Below are 23611 nucleotides of genomic sequence, written 5' to 3' on the forward strand. Positions count from 1 at the left end.
CAAAATGATATATTTTCCTCATGACTGGATCGTGGTCATTGGTTATCACGAAATTACTAATAGTTGTCCTGAAATTCTTGTTTTCCCAGTAATCATCTGTTAAAAAGGACTCAAATATTCATCTAAAAACTAGAAAACTGCGCCTAAAAGTATGCATTGACTGTCAGGTAGTAGACATATTTAAAGAATTCTCTATGTCTGACACTCAACAGACTTTTTATCTTTGGTTTTATTTATGTAGATTTTTGCCTAGGGTCAGGGCACTCTGAATTAAGGATCAAGTCTCCTCTAGTATAGCAACAAGTCTCCTTTAACTTAAAAATATCACAATTTTTTCGTCTCACGAAAAATATTCTAGTTCATAATGATGAAAATAAGAAAAGGGGATTAAGTATCCCCATTTTTCCCTAATTATATTTTTACTTTCTTCGATGGTTATTAAACTTTTATTTTTCGCAACACTTGCAGGTTTTCGAGCACTTTTCAAGCATCTAAAATTTCTACAATTAATTTTCAACTTAACATAATAACATGTTTTGAAGCAACTTTCACCACAATAATTTTTAAACTAAAATTACTTCAATATCCCTTTTGATGAGAAATTTTATTATTCAGAAAAAACATCTATTATGTATGATGTTTTAAATCATGTAAATAAGAACAATTCTATGTTTTCAAAAAAAGCGATGTTAATTTTTCACCTCTGTAAAGTTGCAAATAAAAAAAAATTATTGTAGATAGTCTAACTATTTATGCTTATCGATGTTAGATTAAAATGGTTTAGTTTACATTCTTAATTTTATTAACTGGCAGGCCCGTGCGAAGGATCCGTCCATGGGGGGGATTTTCAAAATTCAAATTCAGCTAGCAATATTATCAAAAATAAAAATGCATATAAAAAAAAGAAATTGATTTCTAAAATCATTTGCTTATTTATTGCCATCACACAAACTCGGAAAAAGTAAGAAATTTCACTGATACGATACAAAATATATCAGAATCAAAATTTAAAATAAATGTTTTTTCCAGTATGTTATTAATAAATGATTCAAAATGATGATCTTATTCTGATCTAAAAATTTCAGGTCAATTTTTGGGAAGCACAACGCAAATTCGAACTATGTTTATATTGCGCATTAAAATTAAGCTTGCTACCTCGAATCATTTTTAAATCTTTCCATAGATTCATTAAAAAATAATGATCGATTTAAAAAAATGAATTAAAAAAGTTAAAGCTTGAAATTTCAAACTTTGAATATTTTGTCGCTGTCAATTTAAAGCTTACTACCTCGATTCATTTCTAAACCTTTCCATAGATTCTTTAAAAAATCATGATTGATTTAAAAAAAAAATAAAAAAATTAAAGCTTGAAATTTCAAGCTTTAAATATTTTGTCGCTGTTTATTTAAATATTGGATATTGAAATGGACAAAAGCAAAAAACTTGTTTTTCTTATTAAAAGTTTAGATTTATCGGCTTGGTTTTTGTGTTCTTGAAATATAAACTTGTAAATGGTCCAGAACTCAAAAATTTAGAGTTGGTAAACAAAGACAAACTTTTGAAAGATATTTCAAATAGTTGTTTTTTATAGACTATAAAGTTTGGTAAAATTATTTGAAAATTAATATAACAATACAAGAAAATTTAGTGAAATAATTTGAAAATAAAAATAAAATGGTAATTCAATTTATCGGTCAAATTTATTTACTTTTAATTAAATATTTCAAGATGAAAATTGAAAAATTAAAATTAAAAATTTGTTGAATGAGGAAATATATCGATGACACGTGATGATAATGATTCTAATCAATTTCGAATCGCGTATTTTAAATATTTGTTCTTTAGAAGCGAATCAGCCAGCGACTGAAAACCTCTCAAATAGAGACAAAAAAATCTGTTCAATTCTTCTAACTTTCCACCCGCCTATAATTTTCACAATCCTTTAAGGGGGGGTAGGGTCTAACGGGTAAAAAAAAAACACCATTTTCACGATTTTTTTCCAGAGCTATCGTTAAAACAAATTTATTCAAATTTTTTGCATTATACAAAGCATTGTTAAAAGAACATTTTGTATTTATTTCGTAGAAAAATATTGAAAAATGAACCGGTGATGGAGCACTTTCGAGGATGCCTTTTAAAAAACAGGATTTGCGGTGGACACTGTATCTCAGCACAGAATCATCTGAAGTCAAAAAATCAGAGCAAAATATTTTTAATAGATGTTTTTCTGGACTCCAACGTTTTTATTTAACTTAAAAAAAATTTTATGAAATTTTTGTGGCTGTTTGATGTAAAAACTACGATTTTTCACGAAAAAATCCGCCATTTTTTATCTGTAAAATCTCCCCAAAGTAAAAAAACAAAAAAAGAAAAACGTTGGGGTCTGGTATTTTATATGTAGAAAATATGTTCCAAATTTGAAAAGAATCGGATAAGTAGTTTTCAAATGACGATGTCCACGGACTTTAAAAACGTGCTTTCGAGAAAAACGCGTTTGAAGTTTCTGATCTTGCTTCTGTGCAGTGTTAGATTGAAGGAGATAAATGCCTATAACTTCTACAGTTTTGCTTCAATTGACTTGAAAAATTGACACAACATTCTTGAAATGTTTTACAATAAGAAAATAAAAAAATAAAAAAATCGATTTTTTGAAAGTGTTAGACCCTACCCCCCCCTTAATGCCATTACTTAATGAACATAACTTTTACCGATGGGTCGATAAATTAAATGAACAAACAATACTTAAGAACTAATCATAAATGCAAATAAAATATGAAGATGAAGAAGATAAATTTTTAACATTTTTGAAAGAATTTTTTTTCCAAAAAAAAACGTTTTAATCAATTTTAAAATCTCATTTCAAGATTTTTTTTCGATAATTCAAGAGACAGCATTAATGATGGATTTGGTAGATTTTGCAATCCTGACCTCAATTTTTAGTCAGATTTTGTCTATCATATCTCGTTTTGGTGGTACGTAGTTTATTAGTTTAAAAATAAATCAATTTTGAGTGAAATCAATCATCGATAAATAATGAACTAAAGAATCTATATAAGAGAAAAAAAATAGATTCTGAATTTATCCGATTAAAGAATAATATGTTGATGATGATGAGGATGATGATGATTATGATAATGATAATGAAAGATAATAAAAGTACTACAGTGTTTTCTAATTTTTTTTTTACACAACTGAAGAAAATTGAAAACAAAAGTTTTATTTCATTCAACAAGTTTAACCTTCCAAAGCCGTTCGCTAAATATCCGTTTCGGGGAAATATGAGTTGTAATTTGATTTCGTTCTCCTGGCTGTAAATGTTAACCGATTTTGATGATATTATATTCATTGTGTAGGTAATTTATTCTTATTACTCAACATTTCAAAATAAAGTCGACATGTATTACCAGGTTATCAGAAACTGGTTCATAAAGTTAAAAGTCCGAAAAATTAATTTTATTTTTAAAATACTCATAACTTCTGACAGCTTTTCTGTATTTAATTATTTCATTGATGTTTGAAATTGTCAAGAATCCATCTATCCGACAATGTATAGATATGTTGGGGTCCAATGAAAGTTTTTACCGCTATGACAGATCTTTCGGTAGAAAAAAGTATTACTTTAAAAAAACGACATCCAGTTTTGGCTTTGCTTAGCTGTATTTCATTTCTCAATGAAGCGATTTTAAAAACTCAAATTTTAGTTTTTTTGGCGTTAATTTGATCATTATTTTCATAGAACATACTTGGTCTGTCAAAACTACCAGTTCATCAGTATATTGGAATGATGATAAAGATGTTTGAAATGTGCGCTTCGGGTCATATTGACCCGAACGGCTTTGGAGGGTTAATAAAATCTGCAAAATGATTTGATGTTTTCTTTGAAAAATATATTTTATTCAATTTAGTTGAAACTTCTTTTAAAAATTTTCTATGAAATATTTTCTTGGAAAAGTCGATGAAAACGTTTATTTAAACATTTTTTGTAATTTTTAAGGTTTTGTCAGAAAATTGTAGATTTTTTTAAAATAATTTTCACCAGGCGACAACGACGTTGTTAACAAACAGAAAGATTCAATTCATTTCAAATCAGCATTCAACTTAATTTTACCAAAGATCACGAAACTGACAGATCAATGCAAACATAACATCAAAAATAAACAACAGACAGCGAATAACAGTACGACGATCGCTAGATAAAATAAGATAATTAGTTTTTGGAAAATGGAAAAATTATACAATTAATAAATTTAATGTAAAGGTCCACTGAGGAGGAGCGAAACGACAAAAGTAGCTCGAAACGTTTGGACCAACAGGCAAGTAATTTCGTTTTAATTTTCGCCGAAAAAAAGTCGATGAAAAGAACAAACATTCTTAATTTTAGTTTCTTTTAAAATGAAAAATACCATAGTATGACTACTTAATCTCAAACTTTCCCTAATAATCGTAAAGAATTTAAAACTTGTATGAGAATTACTAGGAGAAAACTAGTTTTTACAGTAGCGGTAATAAAGAAAATTTATCACACAGAGAAACGCAGAAACTTCCAACATTGACAGGTTGCCATTTCTGTACCAATTTTGTGTTTTATCTCAATTAGATAAGATGATTCTAAAAAGTATGTTCTTGTGTCAGGCCAAATTTTATGAAAATTAATCAACGCGCTTCAACATTGAAGTGGTTGGAAATTTATGCGCTGCTCAGCGAAATTTGATTTTATTTTATTTTATTTTATTTTTTAATGCTAGTGTACTTATTAACCAAGCCAAATCAGTCAGAAGATCTCGAATGAAGATTTCTGACAAGGAATGGTTTTAACTTGACTCAAATAACTATGACACAGTTAAGAAGACATTAAAAAGTTCTTAGTACGAGCTACCTCAGATTTAAAAATTATTGCAAAACCATTACATCTGGATTTCGAATTTTTTTCAACTATTTTGAACAAATTTGTGTTAAATAAAATACTTTTAAATTTAGAAGCACAGTATTGAACATTTTAAAGCTCTACAATCAATACATTGGTGAAATCAAAAGTTTTATTCAAAAAATAAATGTGTAACTACTGAAAATTCCGAATAGTTTATTAAGTAACGGATTTCAAATGTAACATAAAGTGAAAAATTATTGTAAATGCATTCACTATGTATAAATTGTAGACAAAGTTTTTGAAAAGTTCTGCAAATTCATTATTTTGATCAAAATATCACCAGTGCTCAAATTTCCTCAAATCTACAATGTGTTAGAAAATTTTCGATTGATTATTCATTGTATCCTGAAGCAGCTCTTCATTGCACCAACGTCAATTTCATTCAGTGAGATACAGTGAACAGTTAGTCCAAAGCCTTGAAGAATGTTTCAGACCGTGCCAATGAATCATAAAATCATTAGCTGTTAAGTTTCTACCAGGAAGAGACCTTGCAAATAATAAGGTCAGGAGAGATAAAAGCTATGTCAAATTCATTCACTAAACAGAACAAAAACCCCTCCATACACAATTGCATGGAGAAAAACAAAACAATAGCTAATTTACCTCATTTCCCAAGGAAAGAGTAAAAAAAATCCGAAGAAAAACAAAATTCACAAACTTTCCCGTAAACGCAGCAAATTTGCTACGCTATTTACCCTTTCATCCCATCCCAAGCGCGAAAAACTGGTGAAGAAAGCGCGAAAATAGCAACGTTTGGCAGCTTTATTCGTATTCCAGCTCGAGAAACTCCAGAGCTAGATCCGAGCCTATCACCGTATTAATGGTACAAAGCCGCCTCGGCTGGTCTATTCATTGTTAAATCACGAAATCTGCCCTATCCGAGAGCTGGCGGACGGAAAGACGAGGAAATTCCTCTTCCCGGGCCACAGACACGCGGAAATGCAGGTCAAAAAGAACTGGTAACCGAGATTTTTATCAAGCGACGAACTCGAAAACAGACGTGGAGGAAGGCCGGAAAAAAAACTGCTCAGTTCCTTCTACGCGGCCACATTCCCTTGGAAATCTTTCTCTTGGCGCTACTTTTCCCGTTGCTATCTTTGCCATCATAAACCTCATCATTCGTCGCCAACCATCGCCCGTCGTTATCGATGGGAATGTTTTCAAAATATACGATCGGGGCGAGCAGCGGCGCTCAAGTCGATTTATCCACGAAAAACTATGGGTTCGAAACCCCTAACTAGAATTCTTTACCCAACTTTCAAAAATTAACCAAATTGGTTTTAATTTGGAATAGTCACGCTCAAGTGGGAACTTTTGACACCTTCCAGTAGAAATTAATTTTTACTTTGGCTGTCAGTCTCTGATGCTTCGATTCAAGTCAAAATTTTGAACATTGATTAATCTAGAAACTTTACGCCATGCTATGAATCGTGGATCACTCTAAGTAAGTAGTCGAAAGAATTTTGATAAATTTTGAAAGCTGCATTTGGTAACAGAATTTAGAATTTTGCTTGAGGAAGTTAAAAACCCAATTTAAAATTCGATTATGTTTTTGGATTCAACCTTTTAAAAATATTTTCTATGTTCATTTAAAACTCACCATTCCAATGTTAGGAACCACTTCAACCAGAACAGCTCGATGAATCCGCAACCTAGTTTCCAGTGTTTGTCATTTCTTTTTGCAGCATTGTTTCGGGTTATTACCCACTCTTTGGAGTTTGCGGGCCAGCCACTAGCAATGGGACAGTTAGCGGAAGCAGAGGAGATATTCTGTACCGATGCCAACTAACTTAAGCCATCAAAACATCATCGGGGACCGAAGGCAGTTTGGTCTTTACGATAATGTGTCGTGCCGCAATTTGTGGAAAAGAGGCTTACCGAGCGCTCTGGGGACAGCACAGTTATTTAGATCTTCTGAAATGTTGGTCATTTTGCTTGCCAACGGCATCGCAATGGGAGAATAATTTCTCCAATTTTCTTGGACCGTAGTCGGAACTGTTTAGTGAACATTAATTCTGGAATGTTTGAATTTAATCGATCTTTAGTTGAATAATCATAAATGAGTGTACTCCGTTACTTTTTTTTTAAAGAAAAGAATGGGTATACTTAAGAAGCATAAAGGTGTTTAAATATTAAACTTACTATTAGATTTTCAATGCAAAAACTTTAAGAGCTTTATTTGAATAACTTTAGGGCGCTCTGATTCAAAATATCGATCAGCTTTAATTTTTGAGATAGTTAAAATAAAATTAAATTAAAATTAAAAGATAGGTAAAATTCAATGAACAACTTCGAGCAAGTTTTTGAAAAAAAAAACTCTAGAATATTTCAAACATTTTAAAAATAAAGGTTATAATTCAATGATCAATTTTCCCAGGGACAATGAGTAATTTTGAATTCTCAGTAAAAAGTAATACAAGATTTTTGAAAATTTCAAACAAATGGAATCATTGATATTTTTAAAAACATAAGTCAAATCGTTCCGCAGTCTTCAACAAAGTTGTTAATAGATTTAAAATCTTTAATTCTGATACTCAATGACTTCCTTGAACGATGTTAGAAATAGCTGTAATCTTAGTGGTGAATGGGGATATTCAACCCCTTTTCTTATTTCCACCATATCTTTTCGGAAAAATTTAGCAACTCGCCGTTTCGAGGGCGAAAAAAATTGTGATATTTTTTAGGTTAATTCAGGGTGCCCTGACCTTTTGCAAAAATCTAACAAAATCCAAAGATAAAAGGTCCGTTGACTGTTTTTTGCCATATTAATTCTCATTTCACAGTTTGTAAGTATCAGACAAAAAAAATCTTTAAGTTTGCATACTATAAGGCGCAATTTTCTGATTTTTAGTATTTTGAGTCCTTTTTACAGATAATGACTGGATAAAAAATAAGTTATTGGACAGATATTAGTAATTTCATGAAACCCAATGATCACGACCCGTTCAAAAGAGAAATATATCTATTTGGACTCCAGGGATCAATTAAACCCATAAAATACATTTTGGAAAAAATTTTCTAAAGAAAATGAGATTTTACTATTGCTTTGAAAATATGATGACCAATGAAGTTCATATTATACTCTAACGGTTGACATATTGGAATGAATATTTTTATTATTAATTTATCATGTGGGAAATATTTTAAAGTGATGAACAAAGAACTACCAATCACATTTTGATAAAATTTTTCAAACAAAGTTTAATAACTCGGAATGAAAAAAAATTAAAAATTTGTTTACAAGACATTTTTCTAGAACGTTTGATATTTGTAAGACATTTCAGTTTCGAGGGATCAATTATCCTCATACTCTCCTAAGTATTGAAATTTCTAAAAATGGAGATTTTTTGTTGATGCGATGTAGTTCTTCAACTATTATATATATATAAGCAATATATGAATCCTTGATTGAATAAAGAAAAATAAATAGATTCCACAAAGGCTGAAAGTCTCTCTAATAAAGACAAAAAAAAAAATAGATTCCAAACATTTTTTAGCTTTCATGGAGGTTTATTAGTTATCAAACATCGATTTCACTAAAGATTTATCAATTTTTAAATTTCCTCACGTCATATCACTAGGATGTGATAGATTAAATCTGACAAATGATTTGAATCCAGGATGCCAAAATAATCCAAAATCAGTTAATGAAAAAGAGGTGACAAAAATGCTGTTTCCTTGTGTTATTCTAAACAAATATTTTTACTAATGTTTCAAAATATGCAAATTTGATTTCAAAAAGAAAATATATTTTGCAAAAAAGGACACTACATCCTAAAATACTAAAAAATTCATCGTATTAAGGTTTTATCAGGAATTCAAAAAAAAATTGTTCCGTTATACTAATTCATCATTTTTCCGAAAAATAAAATTTCAATTAGCTATATCATTGGAGAACTAAAACTTTCATAAGTCTTTTATTTTTTTAAATACAATTACTCATGTTTAGTGCATGACACAAATACTTAAGAGATTTAAAACATGAGAAAAAATTTGCTCTTCGGCAAAGCTGTCCCATATGGATTTTTGTCATTTTTCACTCAACCTGACAGTTCTTCATTTTGAACAATGGACTGTAGTATAAAATAATAAAAAAAAAGAGATTTTGTTCTAGATATTTGAAATAAAAAATCAACTCGTTACTATCTTATATGAAATATACCCGCATAACAGTCCCATATGGGAAAACCACGGATTTAGTTACCTTACTATGTTTTTTTCGGTGAAATAATCTTTGATTTATCGCTTTAAGTCATTTTAAAAAATATTCAACTCACTTGATGTCGAACTATGCACACTATTTTTAGTTGTTGGAGGCAGGCTTATATAAAGGAAAGAATGTCTTTATGTGAGAAAAACTATCAAAACAACCAAAAATCATGATAAGATGCAACTTACAATGAGGAATTCACGATATTTCCCCACTAGTACCTATGATTATATTTTTTGAAACCGTATTTAGAAGTTCAGGAATGATCCAATTTAAGTCTTAGAAAGTAGTTTGGTGAAAAAGCATATTCTGTATGAGACTGTAATACGAGTAAATTTGTAAAAGGTCTCAAATATGCTCGCAACAGTTCCATAATGAAAAAAATCATGCTCCAGACTTTACCGAATGCCCAATTTCGAAGATTTCTTGTCCTACGATTTCTTATGACAACCTAGAACACATTTCATTGAACTATTTTTGTTCATGCTAAAAGTTGTAGTTAGTAACAATTTAAAAAAAAATCAAAAACAACAAGCTGATTTGACTGCTCGTTTTTGCATATAAGACTGTTATGAAAGTAGGGGCAGTAAGTTGGTATAGTTCAATAGCATTTGTTAAAAAAAAAAACATTGTTTATTTTTGTAATTCTTAATTTGAAACGGCACATACCACCAGGTGTCAAGGAGCCAAACTCGTATTTTGCTTTTACAATTTTTTGTTTAGTTTAACAATTTTAGTTTAAGGAAAAATGAGGGAGAAAGGGAAATATGAAAATAAAAAGAATTGTAGATGTAGATCATAAACATTGCTTTTCTTAGGAGGAATTCATTAAAGAAAGCTCTTCTTTTGATATTCGTATAATTTGGTTTTAACCCTTTCGTGTTTCAGCACTATAATTCGGACTAGAAATGAAACGTGTATTACTAAGTTTGAAGCCATAACTAGAAGGGACCAGCTCTTCCAGTTGCGTTAGCACGAACAGACTTAAATAAAATTAGTTTATCTTTGATATAACAAACCCGAGAATTATTCGGACCGGCAAAACACTCCATTTTGTTTAAAAAAAACAATACATTCTGTTGTCAAAAGCGTAATATTCATGCTCCAAACTAAAATTAAAATTAATTTTAGTTTAGAAAGATTAAAATAATAAAAGTCTAAAGGGGTGAATAAGAGCAAGACGAGTACCTTAAGCTTACGCGTGATTTTAAAAAAGAACATTTTATTGTTTTTTCCTTCGTTAAAAAGTGGACGTTTTAGCTTGCAAGTTTTTTAGTATTAAGCTTGATTACTAACGATTAAAAAGTAGTCATTTAAAAACAATAAGGTTTAATTAATTCATTTTCAAATGAGAGTTTTTTCATTTAATGGTTACAATAAAAATTGTGATTATTGGGCCAGTTTGGATGAAATATTGTAAATATTGTAAATAAAAATTATTGTTAGTAAATGTCTAAAATTAGGATAAGATATCTACATGTTTGTGTGGTGTCTTGTCCTTATTTTAATAGCAATCGGCTGGTGTCACCTAGGGATAAAGTTTTCGTTTATTTATTTATTTGTTTAGTTTTTAATTTTTCGTTATTTATTTATTTATTCATTTGCTTATTTATTTATTTATTTTCGTGTTCATTATTTATTTAGTACACGGAAAATAAAAAAGAGGTAAAATTTACCTTTTTGCGAGGTGAATTTTTTCCACCTTTCTTTCGAGGTAAATTTTACCTTTTTTTCATTCACCTAGCAAAAAGGTAAATTTTACCTTTTTTCAATTCACCTAGCAAAAAGGTAGATTTTACCATTTTCTCATTCACCTAGCAAAATAGTAAATAATACCGTTTTCCCATTCACTGATTTAAAAGGTAAATGCTTGTTTGTTTGATTGGTTTCTTCAATAATAATTAATTTAAAAAAAACACACAATTCATGAAAAAATTGGTATTTATTTGAAATAAATAGGGACTTTTACCTAATATTTATTTTTGAAATATATCACCGTGTTCTTTAAAAATTGTGGAGGCAAGTCCTTTGTTCGCCAAGCTTGTCAGGTCTGGCTTGTTCGGAATAATATCTGAAGGCTGACGGGAATACAACACGAAGCTCTGTGGGCCGATCTGAAACAAAAGCAAAGTATTATGAAGAGAACCAGCACAACTAAATGAAATCTAAGAAAACACTTACCATTTTGTTCCGATTTTCACATATTGTGCACGAAGCAGAACTTGTTCCTAAACGGCAAAACAGCTTAACCTCAATAAACGGATTCGTCAAATAGTTACTTTTTTCGAGATGATTTGTACCGTTTTGTTTAGCTCAATCCAAGTCAACTTCACCTCGCTACGAGGTAAGTTTTACCTTATTTGGATTTACCTTCCTTTCTAGGTGGATTATACTTTTTGATTCAGCTCAATTCAGGTGAACTTCACCTTGCTACGAGGTGAAATTTACCTTTTTTGGATTCACATTTTTTCTCGGTGAATTGTACCTTTTTTCATTCTTCGTTTCAGGTATATTTTACCTCGCTGTGAGGTGAGTTTCACCTCGAATAGGTAGAAGTTACCTTTTTGGCTTTTGCGAGAATTCACCTTTGCTGTCTCGGTAAATTTTACCTTTTTATTATTTTCCGTGTAAGTTATTTGTTTGGAATGCACGCCATAAAAAGAGATGTTAGAAAATAAGACACCAGCCCTCTATATGTCAGTTCCTGTATTGTTCCTGTCATGTTGCTGTCATCGAAGGGGACGAGAACATCACAAACGGGAAATGGGAACAGGGCTAAAATGAGAGGCATGCCTTTCTGCAGAAAGGTATAAATAGGAGGAGCTCGCAAGACGCGAGGCTTTTTTGATGAAGTTCCGGTCCGAGGTTGAGCAGCAACTGCGCGGCCACACACCCAACGTGACAATCGTTTCAAACCGTAATTGGGTGGCTCTGACCCCCTTCCCCGTTAGTAAGGATCTAGTAGAGATCCCCGTGAAAAAACAACGGCCAACTGGAAGACTTCACACCGTTATTTCCCGGTTGGTCGGTCGAGTGTGGCTTCTGTGAAGTGAACCAAGGGACAATAGTCTTCCCCCAGTGCCGCGAATCACCATCAGCCTTCTCGAGAACACACCGGTGTTCCGTGAGTGCTAAGGTCGTGCAAGTGCCAGTGCCCCAACCCGTTACAACCCCTTTCGGGGCACTTCGTGCTGTGGTGAGGCCTGGTGGGAATTCTCCCCTTGAGTTCTTGTGCCGACCGAAAAGCTAGAGCCCCTCGATTGAAGAGAGACACTCGCGTGGTAACCAGTGCACGAAACCAAGCTCCCCGGACCGCGTTGTGAAACGATAGTTGCTCGGATTGCCCAAAGGGCGATCTGACCGGTTCCTGAATCTGCCCTGTTCCTGCTCTCACCTTTGATCCCGTTGACGTCTAGCTGAAGTCCCCCAACGAGTCGACCACCGAGAAACGGCCGCAACGAGATCATCGAGATACAAAGAATATATGCGCAAGTACCAAACATGAAAAACCTTCTTTTGTAATTTTTTTTTTGTTAAAATATTTTGCATGGGTAAATTCAAAATATACCCCTAAATCTTATTGGCATTTGCCCAAGAAAACCAAAAAGTTCAATAAACGAGAACTGAATTAGCCAAACAAACTTAAATAAATGTATGGTCTAAAATTTCATCCGAATTGTTGAGTCTTTTAAATATATATGCATTCCCTAGATTTTCTAAAGTTTCCGTTTTCTTGTTGTAAAATTTGGTTAGGTTGTAAAGTCCGCCCATTAATCACCATTTTTCCTATTTGTTATTAAATGTTTCTCCGGTGATCAATTTTGTTTCCCTGTTGAGCTAGCGCAGGGAAGTAGGGTCAAAACGACTCTAACACAATTTAAATTTTTCATAGAGGGAATCAATGTCAAGACATTTTGCTAGTTATTGCCACCATTTTCGTTTGTAAAATACTTCAATAATTGTATCACGTTTTACTAATCAACATATTAAATCAAATTTAGTTATTATAGTTTTTCATTTTTACGCCCATAAAGGAATTTTTATAGCAAGTTTTAACAAATAATCATGACCTGTGTTATGCACAGGTATGCACAGGTATGCACAAAATATATCAAGTGTTTTCATCTTGATTCATAATGAATAATTCAGTGGTTTTGACCAAATTTTCCACAATATTGCCCGGATTTAGGTTGAACATTTTGAAATCAAATGCCTGAATTTTACCAGGTTTTTAGATAAAATGGCCCGGATTTGTTTTATCCTCATAAAAGCGTTAAAAATCATAAAACATTCGATAAGGAATAGGTAAACAAAATGCTTAAATTCTACAGTTACATTCCACAGATAATATTTTTTTTAATTTCTCTATCTATCAAACAAAATCTTATACCATATAACAGAGTGAGTAGGGACACATCATGAAAACACGCAGATTATCAAGTATTACTTCTAATGAGCCTTCTTGGTTGGATTATTCTACTTAAAGCAATCGAAAGATTCCCTTTAATTCAACCACGGTGCCATGGTTGTTTTCCAACGGCCCGTTGAAAGAATTGAGTTTTTTTTCTGAAGATTGCCCAAAATTAGTTGTTCTGTTGCTCCTTCAGTGAATCAATTTTTTTTTTCAATTTTCAAAGTACAGAGAAAAAACAAAAAAAAAAATCATCAATTATTCGCTTAGAGCACCTGCAACGGTTCAGGCGTAAATATTGGTTTTAAGTATACCAGTTTTAGCACAACTTGAAATTTTAGAATCGGCTAAAACACCCACTCCCCACCGGTGTATGAGCAAATTTAAAACGAAAACACTTTCATTGCAGACACTCAATAATTGAGAAGAAAAAACCCATTTTATTAGAAAAATTGCATAAGTTTTGGGTTTTACGGTTAATTGTCTTAAAATTAATTCTACGAATATTCGTTTTGACAGAAGAATGACTTCAACTATTCTACCAGGATTTCTTTAATTTAAAAGCAAAAATGACTACACAACGAGGAAAAAAGGTCAATTGAAACAATTCTTCAATCAATTCAATCAAATTGCTTTGAATCAATGGAATAAGGTTTTGTTAAAATGAAATGAAAAGCAATATTTTTTTCAAGTTATGCTGACATTGATAAAGGAAATGAGAAATGTTTATCCCAAAGTCAAAGGAAATTTTCCTTTGATTTGTCGACATTTTTGTTTGACAAAAACTTGTTTCACTTTGTAAATTTATGTATGGATGCAGAAAAATATGCTGATATTGACGAAAACTCCGAGCACTCTACACGAAACTAAAAATCTCTCAATATCTCAAATAAAACAAAAATTATAGAACAAACAATAAATATTGATTTTACCTCATCGAAAAAATATTAAAATTTTCTTTACGTTTATTTTTTTCAAATTTTAGAACGCTGACTGGATTCACAATTCGTCGAGCCCAAATGAAAAGCTTTTTATTTAATTATATTAAATCGAGAATAATGTGACATCTATTATTTATACTTGATATGGTTTTTATTAACATCTTTTCTCAATTTATGTAACGTATAGGCTGGTTGAAGCGAAAAAAAACATTCAAATAATATCTCAAAAAGAAACTATTATCACACCCAATGTTACCCAAACATGTGTGAAAGAAATCATTGTTGGCTAAAATTTTCTCACCGTGAACTAAATCGGTCTGTCGTATAATTTGAAATCCTGTTCCAAAATTGCATGAATTTGGAACAAAGGCGTATAACTGTTGGGAATTTTGAATTCGATAACTGTGCTAAAAGAGCAATTTACGCCACCGGTGCCAGCCGGATTGTTTTAGCGTGGTCGAAAACCGTGTTTTGCATCTACCGTTGGGACAGCCCTTACAAGAATATTGCTGTTAACTATGCACAAATAAGATCATGTGATTTGTAATTTTCATCAATTTTTTTGAGTCTCTGTCTCTGCCATGTTTTGTGATATTTTGTTATTTGGATAAGTTTATTCAACCCCGTTTTATGAATAAAATATCTTGAACCTTCCAAAAAGTGAAAAAGAGGTTGGACATATAAGTAAGAAACTTATTTACACTATTACGAGGTTATCTTTTAGTAGCCACCAGTTACACGGAGCTGTTTAATCAGCTGAGGTCATGAGATCTGAAAATTGATTGAGCGAAACACCAAGATGAAAGGTACGAAAGTATATTAAAGCAAATGAGGCTGCGCGACATTGCCGAGCCCTGCACTCTAGGCATTGTTTATCACACAAAATCCGTCATTTCTTTTTCGGAAGATAAGATATGATGAAAGAAAAGACAAGGCAAAAAAATGCACGACCATGGCACAATCCCGGTGGCATTTTCCAATTCTTGTCTTACTTTGCGTCATGAGCTGCCATTAGTTCCAGATGTTTATCATGAAATGCAACTCCCCAGGGAATTGGCTGGAATGTTCCAACCCAGCCCAGCCTATCCCAGTTGCTAGACTCGCTCGACATATGTACCTTCCTTCATATATGCGATTAATGCATCGTAGTTGAAGTTGAAGTAAAAAAAACGGATCGCGAGTACCTATCTACCTGGTAAAAATATAACTGTTTTGCCGTGCATGAGATTGCAGTTAACCTAGTGCCCGCGGAATGACGGCGATTTATTCATCAAAACTAAATGATGCCCACTGGAGGGCAAAATGCTTTCCTCCACGTGCGGGTGTTACGCTCATAAACGTCGTTGCGGCGAGCCTTTGAAATCGGGAAAAGAAATTTTAATCCTTCTTCCTACCCATTTCCAGTATTTGCATTCTTACTCGAACGTTTATGGTTTAGGGGATAGATTTGCTTTCCCAGAGACTTCTCTTGGTGTCATAATTGGTCTTGAAAAATTATTATTTTTCCTATTTGGGTTCTATTGATCCGGATAACTATTTGTTTTTAATCCTTTCCTTATCAGGGTAGGGCCTTACCACCGAACGGCTGAGCTGAAGGGCAGAAGCTGTTCAAGTAAAAGGAAGAAGAAGAAGGGTAGGGCAGGATCCACAACGTTGCACAGCTCGCAGCGCGCCTTGGATCATCAACATATTTATACTGAGAAGAGCCATTGCTCAATAATTTTACATGTTTCCATAATACTTAATTTATTTGAAAAAAAAAAACTTACGGGTGGAGTATTCCTTAAGCCCGTTCAAATAAAGAATTATAAAAAAATAAAAACAAGCAAACATGATCGGTTAACTAAGATTTCATAAAACAGTGAATTTTCGAGTGTCTTTTGTCGATCACTAGTGCTTCATTGGAAATAAAAACGCATTTTTCTTAACTCGAAGCCTTTTACTTTAAATCATCAGAACCGTTCTGTTGAAGCTTTATTTTGTTTTTACTTCGTTCAGCTAACGTCTACCGTATAAGTCGGTAAATTATAGTCGGTTCGCACTCAATGCGTGCGTGTACTACAGGTAGAGCCCAATTAAGCCATCGGGGAGCCCCGGGCTATTTTTTTGGGGGGGGAGGGAGGGGCTGGCTACGAATTATTTTGTTTAATATGCCAACTAATCGAAAATGAAAACTCTTATATCTAAGTGCTGTTTATTTCAGAATTCGATTCATAATTTATTTAATAACTCTATCAACAACTAAAATTTGTTAGTTATATTTCTCAACAACTTTGTTATACGTTCATTATAGAATGATCGTATGGAACTCGAAAACAGCATTTACCTACAAAAGAGGAGGTAATATATAAACAAATTTTCAACTTCTGGCTAAAGCGATAAGAGTAGGTATACGATTTCGACACCATATTCATACATACTGAAAGAATGCAAGAGAGCACAATTTTTTTCCTCTCAACGCATGCGAACCGTTGCCAGCAACAATATTTTTTGCCTCTGTCATTGGGTTGTTCATGCAAATACACCATCTGATTTTCAGCCATCTGGTTGCACTGCTGGTCACAAAGAGAACAACAAAGCTGTTCTCTCTTTTGTTCCACGCGGGAGAAAAAAGGAACGAAATCGTCTTCAAAATTTGCAAACATGGCGGACTTTTAATCATATCCGATTTAAACCATTTAATCTGACCTTGAGTAACGATTTTTACGACCTTTTACCACTGACCACACTGACATGGCACTTAGAACAAAAATTCAACCATTTTCTGTCTAATTTTTTGTTGTCAGATTTTGCTGGTTCGCAATACCGACGGCAGGTGGCGAACCTGAAAAATGTGACAAAAAATGCCCAGTAGGAAAAATAGTCCTGTTTAGCCCGATTTTATCGTAGAAATTGCGTGTTTTATTTTCAAAGTTGGGTAGCATTTCCTAACTGGGATAGCATTTCTTCAAATCGATCGATGCGCACTCTGGAATCAACATTGCGTACTGTTGGAAAAATTATCCAGAAAACGAAATCGAGTGTCCAGTCAGTATGGTCAGTGCTTTTACTTGGATTCGCAGTAACGGTTTTGATGACTTGAGTTATCATTGTTAATGCGTTTTTATGTTAGCTGGGATGTAACTTCCTGAGGAAACGAAGGATTTTTTTTTACCAGGAATGGGTTTATTCATCCCAATATCCTCCGTGGCTTGTCGTTTAATGTTTCTATAATATTAATAATTATTAATAATTAAAACATAAAATGATATTTCTTTTTAAATTTATTATTGCAAATTTCAATAATGATCAAAAAGCTAACAATAATTTTGCATTACTCATACTCATACTTATTCTTACAAAGTGAACATTTAGATTGCCGCTCCCCATTGATTTTTAATGTTTCTCCTCAAGATTCTAATATATTTTTTTAAAAATTTCTATAAATCCCCACGTTTGCTCAGATAATGTCTGGATAAAATTCAGGTCTACTTTTTGTAAACTCTTGAAATCAATTTATGCAAACATGAATTATCAATTCCTCACAAATATACCTTGTAATCGTGCAAGACATTTGAATTTAATTAAAATGGGAGATCTTTTTCTTTGTTCTACCTATTTTGTGATGCAAGTCTCCATTCAAAAACTAATAATATGTACCTACTGTATTTTTTTTTCAAATCTCAACTAAGCTAATAAATTTAAATGTAATTCCAATCTCCGTAATAGCCTCAACATTTTTTTACTGTTGAGAATATATTCCATATCAGGGATCTTCAAAAATATATTATTTATTCAATAAATAAGAAAACGTGATGCATTTTGGCATTACTTATTGCGGTTAGGCATTCAAGGTTGTTTTCGGACATACGGGGGTTTTCAAAGTAAAGTATAAAATAGTCCGATGTTCTTTGGATTTATTGCCATTCCAAGCATAACTGTTCCATTTGACTTTTGGGTTGCTGGAAACGGTCTCTTTTAGTGCTAACTTTCGAAGATAACAACAAACAATTATACTTTGTTCTGAACTTACACGAAATTTTCAACAAGTTAATTGTATCTCTGTTGATATTTCTACGCAACAATGTCACACTAGAGAAAATTTCATAAAAAATGCAAACTTTATCAAAAAACACTCTCTTAACATGATTTTAAACTGTTGAATATAATGTAACTTACCAAAAAGAATACTGAAATATAATGTACGAGAGGAGAGAGGAGCCTTGAGTGATTTACTTAGAGAAATTTTCACCAACACTTTTCGGTAGACACTACTTGCAAGATCAATACTCAACTGTATATTTTTATAAACAAAGTGGAACGTATTTCTCAAATTACGGTTCAACTTGATTTTTTTGAGAAAAATAGAAACTATACAAGCTTTTAAAATGATATAAAAAGTAAAGCCGTGTGCAAGTATCTCGTAGAATTGTCATCGGTATGCGTTTTGATTTTACGGAAAAATGGCACACAGCAATTTTGTAATTTTCCGTTTGTTGTAGGAAATGTATTTATTTTGGCAGAAAACATTGTAAAATGGTTAACTTGAACTGTTCACTACGAAAACCTATAGGCGAATTTTTAGTTTAAGAGAAAATTTGTAAAAAATTCCAATCGCGTTTTTCTTATTTGCTTATTTTTCACATGGGACAATTTTGCTTGGAACGGCAGTATATACAGAAAAAAAGAAAACTCAAGTTGGGCTAAATTTGTTGAGCTTGCTTTATCTAAGTTTGTTTTTGTTTGGAAGTTTGGAAAATGATTCTAACATTGCTGACGTGTTTCGATAAAAATAATGAAATTCGTAGCATTATTCCTAGTTTCATGTTTATTTTTTATTTTTTTTTTTCGAATAATCACTGAATTCTCCCTAGATTTTTCTGGACTTTGCTTTTGAAAAATTCCAAATCATATGTTCAGATTTAACCAAGTTTCGAAAAACATGTTTTTTTGTGATGGTCACATGAGGCCCATTTGGGTCCTTCCTCCACCCCATACTCATCATTTGAAGAGGGAAGGACAATTCATCATTCGAATATTTGTTTACACATTTCTTTGTCATTTTCTGTACTACTTGGTCATATCAACTCCCGCGTATGTCCATCACTGTACAGATTATATGTCTGATATCAGATTTCCATCACATTATAAAGATCCCATTTGGGATTCTTGCATATCTTAAAAGTTTGTCTTTACATATAGCATTGCCATTCTTCTGAAGCCTTTTATATTTAGATAAGTTATCAGAGACGAACCAGCCAAAGGCTGAAAGTCTCTTTAATACAGACAAAAAAAAAAAAAATCTTTGATGTCTTGCGTCAAGCTCTTATACATCTTCAAGCCGTTGTAGAATTTAGATCGTTTTGTCATTCTCAACATGGTCCTGATTTGCTCAGCCTTCAGAAATGCCGGAAAAAATCTGCAATACTCACTCAATAGTGAAACTATTCTAGATATTGTTTCCGATTTTCTAGTTTCTGTTATTATTCCCTTCCTAGATTTCTAATACTTGTTATGATTAAAATAATGTTGATTTTTGTGGCTAGGGGGGCCCTCTTGGTGGGGGGCCCGGGAAATTACCCCTCATTGCCCTCCCCCTTTAATGCGTCCTACTTGATATTACGCTACGGATTCTTAGTCCTGCTCAACGTATCCGTCCAGCCTGCGTTATCTTCTGGATACTGGGTTCGCCGTAGAGTCGCGTGATCTCGTGGTTCATCCTTGGCCTCCATCCATCGTCGCGATAATCAGTCCGGATATGCGATCTATGATACGCATAATGGATTTGTCCGACTAAAGTAGCTTCATCCAGCAATATAAATATTTTTCCTGTAGAAAACGAGTTAATTGCAAATAGGTATTGAACTGAATTTTTAATTGCACATTCCCCCTATTTATTTCAAGCTTACTTTTGGAACCTTCAAGTATCTTAGATAAGTGTCAAATAATTCATAGATAAGAACCAACTCTTCAAGGTCCAAGCTGTGTGGATTAATTAAGTATTGTAGATCCTTATTCAACATTCCAAAAATACGGAATCCGGACTCATCTGAACGTTCTAGAATTCCCCCATAAATTATATTTTCACATTATTTTTTTTTAATATCTAGAGTATCCTAACTACTAGTAACTACTTTGACATTCATTTCTAGAAAAGATAAAACAAAAATTATGAATTAAACCTAGGTAAGACGTCACTAATCTGTCGCTGAAACAAAGCTCAAAACAAGGGATAATCAAAAGCCACTGTGGAATTTTAATGTCTTAAAATTAAACTTATGTGACTTTTGCAGCGAAAATATAGTTTTGAGTTTATAGAGCGGTTAACCAATAAAAAATTGTATCTTGTGAAATCACTAATTCCGAAACGGAATTTAACAACTTTTTTTCTCTTAACATTTACAGGACGATGGTGGCATCGAGTTCTTCAACACGATCGTGCTGCAACCTCACCTGAAGCTGGTCACTGACCTGGGCCGAGGCTACCACGTACGATGTCGGTACAAGAGTCGAGAAGCTGCGTTGAAGCCGATCAAAGCAAGAGACGACAGTAGACCCCAGGCGCTGACCAGTGCCGAAGGAGGAACCGATCGACGAGAACACGGTCGATCGATGGACAAGGATCATCAGCTGGCGACGGAAGAGGAAGACGCAGACGTCAAGCCCATGCCAGGGTGCCACATGAAGATTTTCACCGGTGAAAAGCTGGCCGAGAACGTCAAAATCGGAGATCCGCTAACGTTAATGATCAACATCGACAAACAGGACCTGTATGGGTTGCACGTTACGGACTGCTTGGTTCGCGATGGACTTGGCTGGGGAGAGCAGAAGCTTGTTAACGATGAAGGCTGTCCGTTGGATAATGAGATTTTGGGACCGTTCGAATACACCGAAGACAGGAGTAAAGCCACGGTTACATTCCCAGCTCACAAGTTTCCTTACACGACATCGGTTTACTATCAGTGCAATGTGAGGCTGTGCGCTTTGGGAGATCCAGAATGTCACAAGGTGCGTAAATGTTATTCAAAAAACTGCTTCTAGAGGGCGTACAGTTGTTTCAATGAGGTGGATAGAAAAAAATCTCGAAAGCCCTTGCCAGTGGACGTTGGTTTTATGGTGGTCATCAGTAAAATTTTCAAAAAAAATTTACACCGTGACGAAACAGAAAAATACGTGTGATACCAACAGATCATCACCTACTCTTCGTACAGTTTGAATCATTGAACTCTTAATTAATATTTTCCTACTATTTTCAGTCTCCAACATGTGGTAGACAACGAACAAAGCGTCAGGCTGCCACAAATTCCTCGGATGACGAAGGACTTCCGGCCACGATCGAAGTTTTCTCTGGCCTGTACGTCAACGAGAACGCCGAGGTTGTCAACGACGATGGAGACTCGGTGTTCAAGGAGAAGGTGCGTATTGTCCGTTAGTAGTGGTTCCGTTTGGATGTTAGTTAACGATCTTTTTCCCCATTTCAGACGCCGGAGGACGCAATCTGCGTGTCCCAGAGAAGTTTCGCCGTTGCCATAGCCATTGCTGGCCTTTGTCTGATGCTGGCCGTCGTCCTCGCCGTGATGTGTATCGTGGCCAGACGAAGTGGCAAGACCGTGTCCAATTCTGGAAGCTCGATCTACAGTGGACCTTACACCAATACTGCCTTCTCGCATAGTAGTTAACTCTCCGGTTTTGGTGGAGTTTGGGCGAGAATGATCCGTCCTCATGGTGTGCGTGTGTGATTGTGGCAAACACAAACGGATGTGTGTAATGTGTTGAAGAACGAATGGGAAGTGTGATATACTGTGATTCTTCTTTTTATTTGAACAACGCAAAATCGCAAAAGCACAACGATCGTCCTCGGAAGGACGAGAATCGATCAATTCGTAGCGAAAAGAAACTGCAAATTTCAATAGGGTTATTGTGCCAACTAGTGGAAATAGGTACTTTTTAACTAGAAGCTTCACTGTATTGGTGGTTTAGCAAATTGCAAGACATCTACGAGAGTATTATTGTATCCAAGTTTGAAGTGAGACTTTTATCAGTTCTTCCTCAACTCTTTAAGCTATTTGTAATTTTTCTTCAGATATTACCGGACAATGGCCAAATATTTAAACCTCCACAAAAAAAAAACTTATTGTCCGCTAATACCGCAGAGGCATTTCTAAATAGTATAGGTATTGGTTAGCTCTGGCATGACCTGGAGAAATCTAACCGGAGTTGAATTTCTTCATCTCATGTCCTAGAAGGAACCTCCCATAGCCTCTGACTTTTAGAATTTAACCGAATTTCCTTCTCAGTGGAAGGTGAATTTCTCATCCGGCAAACATTCAATTGTTACTTACAGCACATGCACTGTTCAAGAACTAAGTCAGGTGATGGGAAAACCCTCGGTGTCTTAGCGTTCAGGTCTACTGTATCTTTCTCCTACTAAAATGTAAGAAAATTCGAATAATTTGTATTTTAAACGGTAGTTCGTAAGCAACGAAATCAAACGACGTAAAATTTTCGAAAGTGAAAAATAGTGCTGGAAAACTTTGATACGATTGAACATTGCATCAATGAGGTCAAACATACTATAAATAATAATAAAAGTCAAAACAGACAAATGATGTTGATTTGTGAAATTTGCCTAATGTTCTCTTGTATCGAAGATTCCATAGATTCAATCTTTCAATATTAATCAAGCGTACAACAAATTGAAAACGCTATTAAACAACAACGAAAAAAAAATAAACAAACTAATCTAACCATTTGCACTTAAAAATAATCTACTCTAAATTCTCTTTGTAAAGTATCACGAACAAATCGAATATAATAAAAATCAACGAAAACTTACACATGTTTCATTATCTATCCGAAAATGAAAATGAAAGTTTATAAGCACTTCCAAACATTTAGATACCAGACATTACACAAGAACAACACGGACCATTCGAAACAATGATATTCAGTGGAAAAATAAACAAAAATCATTATGCCATTACCTACTTGAATGTAAAAAGACATCAAATTTTGGCTTTGCTCAGCTGTATCTCATTTTTCAATTAACAGATTTTCTAAACTTGTATTTAGTTTTTTTCATTAATTTTAATTGGAAAATCATACTTGGTCACTTAAGAAACGCAGATCTGCTGTATATCGAA

The 23611-nt window shown here is 33.5% G+C and overlaps 1 protein-coding gene across 2 annotated transcripts in view; it reads left to right on the top strand.

Annotated features, from left to right (window-relative positions):
* LOC129755451 (uncharacterized) overlaps positions 1–23303 on the top strand; it is a 217580-nt gene extending 194277 nt beyond the window's left edge. For both annotated transcript variants that reach the window (XM_055751955.1, XM_055751956.1), the window contains exons 6-8: positions 20874–21476; positions 21725–21883; positions 21950–23303. In XM_055751955.1, the coding sequence (XP_055607930.1) occupies positions 20874–21476; positions 21725–21883; positions 21950–22147 (960 nt within the window). In that variant the 3' untranslated portion in view covers positions 22148–23303. The remainder of the gene's footprint in view (positions 1–20873; positions 21477–21724; positions 21884–21949) is intronic.
* Positions 23304–23611: the final 308 nt, after the last annotated feature.

Source organism: Uranotaenia lowii, chromosome 3, assembly GCF_029784155.1.
Source record: "Uranotaenia lowii strain MFRU-FL chromosome 3, ASM2978415v1, whole genome shotgun sequence".
Lineage (NCBI taxonomy): Eukaryota > Metazoa > Arthropoda > Insecta > Diptera > Culicidae > Uranotaenia > Uranotaenia lowii.